Source organism: Trichechus manatus, unplaced genomic scaffold, assembly GCF_000243295.1.
Source record: "Trichechus manatus latirostris isolate Lorelei unplaced genomic scaffold, TriManLat1.0 scaffold00048, whole genome shotgun sequence".
In the NCBI taxonomy this organism is placed as follows: Eukaryota; Metazoa; Chordata; class Mammalia; order Sirenia; family Trichechidae; genus Trichechus; species Trichechus manatus.
The window spans coordinates 5,877,154-5,889,660 of record NW_004443984.1 but is presented as its reverse complement, the minus strand read 5'-3'; the positions used below and the strand labels follow the sequence as shown (position 1 = coordinate 5,889,660).

The 12,507-nt window shown below is 41.9% G+C and overlaps 1 protein-coding gene across 1 annotated transcript in view; it reads right to left on the bottom strand.

Moving 5' to 3' along the window:
• Positions 1-4,268: 4,268 nt before the first annotated feature.
• The window catches only part of CNR2 (cannabinoid receptor 2), a 32,099-nt gene continuing 23,860 nt past the window's right edge, over positions 4,269-12,507 (bottom strand). The window contains exon 2 of the mRNA XM_023732109.1: positions 4,269-7,014. Within this exon, the coding sequence (XP_023587877.1) occupies positions 5,929-6,969 (1,041 nt within the window). The 5' untranslated portion in view covers positions 6,970-7,014 and the 3' untranslated portion in view covers positions 4,269-5,928. The remainder of the gene's footprint in view (positions 7,015-12,507) is intronic.

The window sequence follows — 12,507 nt, the reverse complement described above, 5'->3', positions numbered from 1 at the left end:
TGGTACGCCCCGCTGCCCGAGCGCCTCCACCGCCCCTCTTAACGCGCAGGTGCGGGGCGCGCGGTCTCCGCCCACTCTAACTAATGATTGGCTCAGAGGTAAATAAAGGGGGCGGGTCAACCCGAACGGCTTAGCGACCGAGTCTCTTCCCTTTCGGTTCCGCAGTCCCCGCAGCGTCCTCTGGCGCTCAGAGTCAGAAAGACGCAAGGAGGTGTTGAGAGCTCTCGGCTGATGGATGAATGAAAACTTTAAAAGGGATTTAACTGCGGGGTTAAACCTTGGAGCAATCATTCTTCTGCAGCGGTGGGCTGAAGTCAGATCTCAGGTTTTATTTAGTGGGCAGTTGAGAGCCAAAGGGGGCTTTCGAGCTGTAGTATGGAGGGGCCAAACCTGGAGGCAGTGATACCAGATGGAAGGGCGTTGTAACAGTCCTAGCAGAAAAAATAGGACTTGAGGTAGAGGGATGATGGGAGAGAGAAAGCATTATGAGGGGTATGGGAGATGGAAGGAGCCCCGGTGGCACAATGGTTAAGCGCTTGTCTGCTAACCAAAAGGTTGTCAGTTGGAACTCACCATCCACTCAGCAGGAGAAAGATGCAGTAGGTTTCTGTAAAGATGACAACCTTGAAAACCCTGTGGGCTAGTTCTACCCTGTCCTATAGGGTCGCTATGAGATGAATTGACTCGACAATTCAACAACAACAGGTAGGAAAAGGGATGAGGGAGAAAAGTGGGCACCGAAAGAGGAAGAGCAAGTGTGACTATTTTGCCTGTCTAATTTTTATTGAGCTTTCTTTGGGCATTCTGAGTGACTTCAAAGACCTTAGTGTCTAATTGGAAAGACAAGATCCATACACAAGTCACCATGGAGAAACATTTTCAGAGTACCAGGGCCAGTAGACTGAGAGCCAAGAGGTGCCAAGCCCAATGAGTACATCTGCATGATGTGTATCTGTATGAACCTCATCTGGCTGGGAGGTACCCTACCTCCTCCCTAACTCCTGCATGCTATGCATGCTGAGACAGGTGGTGAGACCATCAAGTGTGGGAAGTATGTAAGTCAGTGGTCTGATGTCCCATGTGGCACAATCAGTCCCACACATCAGTGAGAGAGCTGATATGACAGAGTTGGAAGAGACTTTGGAGATCCTCAGAGCCATCCCCCTCCCCACCTCTGCCATTTTGCAGAGGAGGAAACTGAGGCCCAGAGAGAGGAAGGGAGTGGCTAAGATCACACAGCTAGTTTGGGTCAGAGGTGGAACCGAAACTTAGGTCCTTGGATGCAGAATCTACGGCTTTCTCCACGCTTCTCTTTTGCACCCCAGAGGGTGTCAGAGCCTGTGTTAGCAGAACCAAGAGCTTCCTCATTCTGGGAGTGATAAGGAAGCACAGTGGCTGTTTCTGAGTAAACAACTGTTTTATAGTTTGTATTTTGACCCAATCTGTATCCTGAGCAAATAATCCGAGAAGCTGAACTATGTGAAGAATGTGTCATCAGGATTGAAAGAAGACTCAGTAACAGCCTGCGATATGCAGATGACACAGCCTTGCTTGCTGAAAGTGAAGAGGACTTGAAGCACTTACTGATGAAGATCAAAGAATACAGCCTTCATTATGGATTACACTTCAACATAAAGAAAACAAAAATCCTCACAACTGGACCAAGAAACAACATCATGATAAATGGAGAGGAGATTGAAGATGTCAAGGATTTCATTTTACTTGGATCCACAATCAACGCCCATGTAAGCAGTAGTCAAGAAATCAAATGATGTATTTCATCGGGCAAATCTGCTGCAAAAGACCTCTTTAAAGTGTTAAGAAGCAAAGACGTCACCTTGAGGACTAAGGTGCGCTTGACCCAAGCCATGGTATTTTCAGGCACCTCATATGCATGCAAAAGCTGGACAATGAATAAAGAAGAGGGAAGAAAAATTGATGCCTTTGAATTATGGTGTTGACAAAGAATATTGAATATACCAGAAGAATAACCAAATATGTCTTGGAAGAAGTATAGCCAGTATGCTCCTTAGAAGCGAGGACATCGAAACTTCGTCCTATGCACTTTGGACATGTAATCAGGAGGGTCCAGTTCCTGGAAAAGGACATCGTGGTCCATAAAGTAGAAGGTCAGAGAAAAAGAGAAAGACCCTCAATAAGATGGATTGACACAGTGGCTACAACAATGGGCTCAAACATAGCAAACATTGTGAGGATAGGGCAGGACTGGGCAATGTTTCATTCTGTTGTACATAGGGTCACTGTGAGTTGGAACCGACTCGACGGCATCTAGCAACAACAATAACATTTTGACCCAATGTTTATTCCTCTGTGGGATTATGTTGAAGTATTGTCTAAAATGATGAACATCAATACCTTAAAATAAACTCAATTAGACACGTTATCTAGTGATCAGAATAAGTAATTGGTCTTTGATGTTGCCAAAACATGTCTTGAGGAAGATAAAATGGGACACTGTGACCTTCATTTCTCCTTGTAACCAAAATCTACACCAGCAGGGGCAGGTGAGAGGCACTATGGTAGAGTGGACAGAGCTGGAAGTTAGGAAATCTGGGATTCTTGTACTAAACACCATCTCACGGGGTCTCCTCGGGCAAATCTAGGCCTGTTTCCTTATCTAAACAACGAGGGCAGTTCTTAGTGATATTTAAGGTTCCCCCCACTCTTGCTTTCCCCCTTCTCCAGAAATTCTGCTCTCTCCTTAAAGCAGAAAAACAGTGTAACTGAAGAAGGAGAGAGGCAGAAAGTATGGAAATAACAACATTTAATTCAATGTATTTTTAAATCTAGTTTTATTTTTTCAACAAATGTTTACTGAGTACCAATGTGCCAGGCACTTGGGTATCTTTTATGTTAAAATGAGAGAAGACCCACCAATGAATTAAAAAAAGGCATGCTGCAGCTTTAAGGAATCACAACATACGAACATGCAAATTTATCTTGAAAAAATTATGGTGGGCGTTTCTTTGCTTTACAAGAGGAGCTGGGTTAAAATAAAATTTGATTTTCCACAATGCAATTCACAATTAGCTTTTCAGAAACAGTTCAATTCCAAAATATTGACCAGATCCCTTGGGACTGTATGCTGGGTCCTCGCTGAGCACTGGGTGCCCAAAGGTGAACACAGAGCTCATCATCTCTTGGGGAAGATGAACTAGTGACTGCCATTTAACACAGTCTGTGATACGAGCTATGATAAAGGGGCAAACTTTGTCCTTGGGGGCATAAAATGAAGTATGTTGAGAAACAATTATGCAAACAAGGTTGCAATGACCTGATGTTACTGAGAACTATTATTACTCCTAAGGAGCAGTATTCAAACAGAATTTGACTAAACCAGGCTGACAGGGCTGGCTTTGGAGTCAAACAGATCTGGTTTGGAAACCCCAGCTTTCGCAGTATGACCTCAGACAAGTGTCTTTGCCTCTAGGAGGTATCCAGATACCAAGACCTTCTTTATCAGGTTATTGATGTCAGATGATGATTTATATCTAATGATCAAATTTAACATGAAAATTCAGATGACTAGAATCTCAGCACTGTTTACATATGTTTCTGTTCCAATAGGCTTCTAAGACTGTGATGGAAATGTGCATATCCTATAAGTTCAAAAATCATGACAACCTTGAGTCTATTTCTATTTCGACGGAGGCATTAAAAAAAAAAAAAACCCAAAACCAAAACCAACCAAAAAAACCATCAAGCATGCAGAAGCCAAAGTAGTTGCTTCAAGATCTAAGTACATCTGATATTGACTTCACATCAATATCATTATCATCATCATGCAGTCCAGTGCCTGGCCCAGAGTAGAAACCAAGCCACTTGCCATCGATTGCATTCTGCTCATGCCCACCCCATGTGTGTCAGAGTAGAACTTTGCTGCATTGGGTTTTCTTTTTGTAAAATTTATTTTGTAGCTGTTGTTGATAATATACACAGAAAAATATACCTACATTAATTCAACTATTTTTACATGTACAGTTCATTGACATTGATTACATTCTTCAAGTTGTGCAGCCATTCTCACCCTCTTTTTAACATAAATTCATTGCCCCCTAAAGAATAGATAGGAATATCTAATCTTTCAAGTTGCTCTTGTCACTTTGATCCCATAGAGATAGTTCTTAAAAGTGCATAATGCTCAAGGCAGACATTTTTTACTATGTTAGCTAAGCTATTGTTTGGTTTTAAGAAGACGACAGGGGATATTTTTGGTTTAAGCTTTGCTCCATAGGGTTTTCCGTGGCTGATTTTTGGAAGTAGATCAACAGGCCTTTCTTTTGAGGCACTTCTGGGTGGACTCAAACCTCTGACCTTTTGGTTAGCAGCTGAGCGCTTAACCATTTACACCACACAGGGACTCCAGCACATAGTAATAGCTCGATAAAAGCCAGCCATCATTTTTGACGGAAGCCATAGTAGGTCTACCCTACCTCAAGTTGTATGCCCTGATTAATCCCTATCACATGTCCCTGTTGATTTCTGTCATTGTACCATCTGTAATTATCTTCTTTGTTTACTTGTCTGCCTCTTCACTGGCTCTCTCTGCATTTGATTGTAAAATGTAAGCACCATTGGACAAGGGCAGTCTCATTTATGACTGGCCATCAAGGACCTAGTGGAGAGTCTGGTACATTTTTGTGAGATGGATGTATGATTGAATGAATAGTGGAGACATTCTCTTGTAAGTGTTCAATGAAGACATGTTTACTCAGTATCTTTCCTTCTATTTCATCTGTGCTTCCAAATACTTGCATTAGAATTCCTCAGTAATCCCCCCCATCACCCTACACCAACAATTTCTCTTGTCTATTATTTTAAGCCTCTTGGTAGGAACTCAGTCTCCCTGATATGTAAAATATGGGTACTCTCAGATCTTCAAAAGTGTGGGACTGTATTCTTACTGCATTTGAGATGGGAAAATGGACCATGGGATGCCAGCCCAGTGCCAGGTGCGTAGAAAAGAAATTTCCCCCTCCTCCCAGTTGTTCTGCTTATTATGCATTATTGGGGTGCAGAGAAGGCAAAGGGGGCTGAATTGAGAAGAGACTGGGAACACTTTGGGGCCTATAAAATCTTTGTTAGTATCTCCATTTTTGGAGCTTGGTTAAACAGGGACACTGCCTGCTCCCATTGGCTCCACCAAGCAGGACTTCACAAGATCAGTAAAAAACTGAAGATCCTGTGTCCCAAGAAATTCTAGCCTCCTCCATATTCCCTAGGGACCTAAGAGGTCACAGTGACTGTGAGTGGGGATTAGCAGGTTGTCAGGGAGGGCCCTTGTCCTTATAACAAGATGTCCTGAGCTGGAGGTATATCAGTTTCCTCTGCAAGAGATGGATCAGCAGCCTCATCATATCCCAGTTCTTGGTCCTCATTGAACAAGAGGGACCTGAAGGTGGGGCCTAGGGCATCTGCTTTCACAGCTCCAAAACCAAAAAACCCCCAAAATTAAGCAGGAACAAGGGGCCATTCAGCTGGCCCATACCCTGAGTTCCCAGGAGAACTATCTATTTTCCTCAGATTTCCTCCAAGTCACTCACTGCTGGCCCTGAAGGCCCTCTCTGGCTCCCTATGGTCTCTGAAGGATGCAGGCATGAAGTTATCTTGCTGGGGGTTTTCCTGACCTGATGTGGACTGACCCTGCCCCAGGCCCTTTTGTCTCCTGCCACCCCTCGTAGGGCTTAGCTCCCAACAGTAGGCATGGTCCAGTCATGCTCTGGGGGCCAGTCCCAATATCAGTGAAGAGGTGTACCTATCTAGGCTCCTGGGGTGGTTCAAATAAGATGAGGCAGTCAAGACTGCTCTCTGTCCTCCAGAAAGTGAAATGGTTTCTCACTTGGGTCATTTAAAACTGGGAAAGAGACCTCATCGGCAACTAGAGCTGTGTAGACCTCTGGAATCTGTCTACTGTGTGATTTTCACGTCAACTTCTGTCTCGGTGACTGAAGATCGCGGGGCCTCTTCTTTTCCCTCAGGGCTGAGTCCTGGCAGGTACTTCTTCCAGTGGGCCAGGCAGTGGTGAGCGGAAGAGCGGATTTCCCCACTCCGCAGGGCATAGATGACAGGGTTGACCATTGAGTTCAAAAGGCACAGGATGCAGCAGAAGGTGAAGACCTTCTTGACCTGGTCGCTTAGCTTAGTGAACAGGCTGTAGGCCATGAGGACCAGTACTGGGAACCAGCAAATGAGCAGCACAGCCAGCACCACCCCCAGGGTCTTGGCCAACCTCACGTCCAGCCTCATCCGGGCCATTCCTGGCACCTGCCTCTCCTGGTGCTCAGCCAAGCTAGCTACATGCTGATGGGCCTTCCAGAGGACGTGCCCATAGGTGTAGATTATGCCAGAGAAGAGAGTGGTGATGAAGAGGAGCCAACCCAGCAGATAGTTATTGGGGATCAGTGGGAAAAGCTCAGAGCAGGGACTGGGACAGCAAGTCCATCCCATGAGGGGCAGATAGGAGACCAATGCTGAGAGGACCCACGTGATGCCCAGAGTCACCAGTGCCCTCCTCTGGGTGAGTAGAGCTTTGTATGCAGGTGGGTGGTGCAGGCAGAGGTAACGGTCAATGGCGGTGAGCAGCAGACTGCCCACAGAGGCTGTGAAAGTCATGGTCACGCTGCATATCTTCAGCAGGAAAACAGCCTTGGAATCCACACCATGGAAGACGTGGAAATTTACAAAGATGCAGGTAAAGACCATACTGGCCAGGAAGTCAGCCCCAGCCAAGCTGCCAATGAATAGGTATGAGGGCTTCCTGCGGAGCCGGTGGGAGGACAGGATCAAGTAGAGCACAGCCAGGTTCTCCAGGACGCTTAGCAGGCCCAGAGGGGTGCACAGCACCACAACAGCTATCTTTTGGGGGCCATTCAGGATCATGTAATCCTTCATGAGGTTGAAATCCAAGCCGTCCTTGGAGTCATTGGCATCTGCTAGGCATCTCTCCATGGGGTGGATCCCTCAGCTTTAGCTGAGTTTGCCAAGAAGACTTTGCTGCAGTACAATGGAAAGAAGAAAAGAGTCTTTTCAATCAATGCAATAATGACCTCACACAATAACTGATTCTACTTAAATCCTTTACTTGTGTGGATGAATCATATGTCAAGATATCAGTTTATATTTTGTTCCCCTGTATTTTGCACTTTCTTCATTCAAGAGGGGTGCCATGTCTGTACTGATTGCCTCATGGGAAGTATATGGAATGCAAGAAGCAGAAGTGGCCTGCAAGCTTTTTGGCCTTTTGTTTTCAAAATGACTAATCTAAGACTTCCTTCTGAAAGTAAAGGAAAGCCCCAGGGGTCAAAAACAAAGATGAAATAAAAACCAAGAAGAAATGGAATCTCAAGTCATAAGGTTAATGGGTTTTTTTTTTTGCATTGGTGTTTTGTTTGCCAATTTTGGTAAGTAAGGTGCTGAAGTCTTAACAACTGTTTGGGGATAGGAGATGAGATTTTGGCTTCACACCAAGTGAGAGTGCTGTCGATAAAATATAGGAGTCCAATTAAATCTGAATGTCAGATAACAACAAACAATTTTTTAGTATAGGTATGTATCAGATATTATGTCCTACACTACCCCCCTGCCCCTCCCCCCAAAAAAAACCAAACCAAACAAACAAACAAAAAAACTTTAAATTTCTCTAGAGCGATACACTATCCAGGTCATACAGGGTTCCAACAAATAAAGGCCCATGGAATTTTTTTTTAATAATATATACCCAGAAATTGTGTTTAATATGATTAAACAATAAGGAATAAAAAACATGAGAATAGAATAAGAGACTGCCCAAGCAGATTTGAAGTAGAATCCAGTAAAATTTCTAGAAATGAAAAATAAAGTCATTGAAAATGAAATGCTTAAGGGATAGGTTATAGAGCAGAATAGACCAATTGAGAAGCATTGATCTAGAAAGTAAAGCTGAAGAAATTTCTCAAATTGCAGCATAAGGAGATAAAGAGATGGAAAATATGAAAGAGAGGTTAAAAGGCATGAAGAATTGAATGAAAATGTTTAAAATATATTTAATTGGAATTTCAGGAAGGAAGAATAGAGAGAATTGGTGGTGAATGTGGGGAGGTGATATTCAAAGAGATAATAATGCAGAACTGTCCAGAATTAATGAGACATGAATCCTCAGATTCAGAAATCACAGTGAACCCCAAGTAGAGTTTAAAAAACAAACTAATTCCACATTCACATATATCCTACTAAAACTTCAGAATACCAAAGACAAAGAGAAAAATCTACAGCCAATCACAGATAAAATACAAATTACCTGAAAAAAAAGCCATAATTAAATGTTAAAGCAGATTTCCCAATAGCAACAATAGAATCCAGAAGATAGAGGGAAAAACAAAACAAAACAAAACCTGTCAGCCTTCAGTTTTATACCCAGCGAAACTGTTACTCAAGAATGAGGACAAAATAAAGAAATGTTAAACAAATATAAAGAGAATTGAAAGAACTGGCAAAGACCAAAGCTAGTTCTTTGAAAAGAACAAACTTCAGGTAAGATTACTTAAGAAAAAAGGGGAGAAACCACAAATAAGAAAATTACTATGTATGACAAAGAAATGGCCAATAATCCTTTGAAAAAATGTTCACCCTCAATAGTAGAGAAATGCCGGTTAAATGCAAGTTTCACCCCATCAGATTGGCAAAAAATAAGCCTGACAATATTTGTGTTGGAGCATTATGTGGCGAACGCTCAACACATTAGTGTTTGGGAAGGTGTGGAGCAATAAAAACTCTCAGCACTGCTAATGAGGTTGTACATTTGTACAACCACTTTGGAATTGGTACAAACACTAGTGAGACTGACAATGTGCCTGTCATCTTGAGTGCATCAATTCCACTCCTGGGAATATGCCTAGAGAAGTTCTTGCACGTGTGCTTAGAGAGACATGTACAGGAATATTCATTTTAGCTTTTTTGAAATAAAAGAATTGGAAATAATCTGAATGTCTATCAACTGGAAAATGGGTAAATTGTGGTATATTAATACAAAGGAATACTATGAAGCAATGAAAATAAATTAGAGCTATAGTTATCAATGGAGCCCTGGTGGTACAATGGTTAAGAACTTGGCTGCTAACCAAAAGCTCAGCAGTATGAATCCACCAGCTGCTCCTTGGAAACCCTATGGGGGCAGTTCTACTCTGTCCTACAGGGTCACTATGAGTCAGAATTGACTCAATGGCAATGGGTTTGGTTTGGTTTGGTTGTACTTACCAATAAGGATAAGTCTTAAAAACACAATGTTGTGCCAAAACCTAATCCTTTAGGAGAATTTAGAAAATTTATGAAGTAGATAAGGGAGAAGAGAATTTGAAGGCAGTGGCAGAGTATCTTAGAGAAACAGGAGGAACAGCAGGATTGTTTTCCCAGACTAGACTAGAAAGCAGTGCCTTGCCTGAGGCAAAAGGAAAAATGTGTGCCTCTGTATAGACATTTTAATGTATGCATTTATTTATTTGTTGTGCTTTAAGTGCAAGTTTATAGTTCAAGTTAGTTTCTCATACAAAAATTTATACACACATTGTTATGTGACTCTAGTTGCTCTCCCTGGACTGAGATATCACACTCCTTTCAACCCCAGATTACCCATGTCCATTCAACCAGCTCCTGTCCCTTTTTGCCTTCTCATCTCGCCTCTGGACAGGAACTTCCCATTTAGTCTCATGTATCTACTAGAGCTAAAAAGCACTCTCTTCACGAGTATCATTTTATGTCTTATATTCTAGCCTAATCTATGTTTGAAGAGTTGGCTTCAGGAAAGATTTCAGTTTCGGGCTAACAGAGAGTGCGGGGGCCGTGTCTTCTAAGGTCCCTTCAGTCTCAGCCAAACCATTAAGTCTGGTCTTTTTACTAGAATTTGAGGTCTGCACTCCACTTCTCTCCTGCTCTGTTAGGGACTCTCTGTTGTATTCCCTGTCACCATCTAGTTCTTCTGGTCTCAGGCTGATGGAGTCTCTGATTTATGCGGCCCTTTCTGTCTCTCGGGCTAATGTTTTCCTTGTGATTTTAGTGTTCTTCGTTCTCCTTTACTCCAGTGACTTGGGACCAATTGATGCATCTTAGATGGCTGCTAGCTAGCTTTTAAGACCCCAGAAGCCACTCACCAAAGTGGGATGAAGAACATTTTCTTAGTAAACTTTGTTATGCCGATTGACCTGGATGTCCCCGGAAAAGCATGGTCCCCAGACCCCGCCCCTGCTACTCTGTTCCTCGAAGTGTTTGGTTGTAGTCAGGAAACTTCTTAGCTTTTGGTGTAGTCCAGTTGTGCTGACTTCCCCTGTAGTGTGTGCTGTCCTTCCCTTCACCTAAGATAATTCTTGTCTACTATCTAGTTCGTAAATAACCCTCTCCCTCCTTTCCCATCCTCGTAACCATCAAAGAATGTTTTCTTCTGTGTTTAAACCTTTTCTTGAGTTCTTATAATAGTGGTCTCATGTAATATTTATCCTTTTGTGACTGACTAATTTCACTAAGCATGATGCCCTGCAGATTCATCCATGTTATGAGATGTTTTTCGTATTCATCGTTATTCTTTATCATTGCATAGTATTCCATTGTGTGAAAATACCATAATTTGTTTATCCATTCGTCCGTTGATGAGTACCTAGGTTGTTTCCATCTTTTTGCTATTGTGAACAGTGCTGAGGTGAACATGGGTGTGTCTATATCTATTCGTGTGATGGCTCTTATTTCTCTAGGATATATTCCAAGGGGTGGGATTTCTGTATTATATGGTACTTCTATTTCTAGCTTTTTAAGGAAGTGCCAAATCAATCTCCAAAGTGGTTGTACCATTTCACATTCCCACCAGCAGTGTATAAGTGTTCCAGTCTCTTCACAACCTCTCCAACATTTATTATTTTGTGTTTTTTGGATTAAGGCTAACCTTGTTGGGGTGAGATGGTATCTCATTGTAATTTTGATTTGCATTTCTCTGATAGCTAATGATCATGAGCATTTCCTTGTGTATCTGGTAGCCACCTGAATGTCTTCTTTGGTGAAGTGCCTGTTCATAGCCTTTGCCCATTTTTTAATTAGGTTATTTGTCTTTTGTTGTTGAGGCTTTGCAATATCTTGTAGATTTTAGAGATTAGATGATAAGCAGATTTGTCGTAGCCAAAATTTTTTTCTCAGTCTGTAGGTTGTCTTTTGACTCTTTTGGTGAAGTCTTTTGATGAGCATAAGTGTTTGATTTTTAGGAGCTCCCAGTTATCTAGTTTCTCTTCTGGTGTTCGTGCATTGTTACTTATGGTTTATATTCTGTTTATGCCATGTATTTGGGCTCCTAGCATAGTCCCTATGTTGTTTTCTTCCATGAACTTTATTGTTTTTGATTTTATGTTTAGGTCTTTGATCCATTTTGAGTTCGTTTTCGTGCACGGTATGAGGTATGGGTCGTGTTTCATTTTTTTGCAGATGGATATCAAGTTATGCCAGCACCATTTGTTAAAGAGATTGTCTTTTCCCCAATTAACGGACTTTGGCCTTTGTCAAATATCAGCTGCTCATAGGTGGATGAATTTATGTCTGGATTCTCAATTCTGTTCCATTAGTCTGTGTATCTGTGGTTGTACCAGTACCAGGCTGTTTTGACTACTGTGGCGGTATAATAGGTTCTAAAATCAGGTAGTGCGAGGCTTCCCACTTTGTTCTTCTTCTTCAGTAACGCTTTACTTATCCGGGGCCTCTTCCTTTTCTGTATGAAGTTGGTGATTTATTTCTCCATCCCATTAAAAAATACCATTGGAATTTGGATCGGAATTGCATTGTATCTGTAGATCACTTTGGGTAGAATTGACATTTTCACAATGTTGAGTCTTCCTATCCATGAGCACGGTATGTTTTTCTACTTTTGTAGGTCTCTTTTGGTTTCCTGCGGTAGTGTCTTGTAGTTTTCTTTGTATAGGTCTTTAACATCTCTGGTTAGATTTATTCCTAAGTATTTTATCTTCTTGAGAGCTATTGTAAATGGTATTGATTTGGTGATTTCCTCTTTGAAGTTCTCTTTGTTGATGTAGAGGAATCCAATTGACTTTTGTACGTTTCTCTTGTATCCTGATACTTTGCTGAAATCTTCTATTAGTTCCAGTAGTTTTCTTGTGGATTCTTTGGGATTCTGACTGTGTATAAGATCATATCATCTGCAAACAGAGATACGTTTACTTCTTTCTTACCAATTTCGATGCCCTTTATTTCTTTTTCTAGCCTAACTGCTCTGGCTGGGACCTCCAGCACAATATTGAATAAGAATGGTGTTAAAGGGCGTCCTTGTCTTGTTCTGTTCTCAGGGGGAATGCTTTCAGACTCTCTCCATTTATGATGATGTTGGCTGTTGGCTTTGTATACATGCCCTTTATTATGTTGAGGAATTTCCCTTCTATTCCTATTTTGCTGAGATATTTTTTATCAGGAATTGGTGTTGGACTTTGTCAAATGCCTTTTCTGCATCGATTGATAAGATCATGTGGT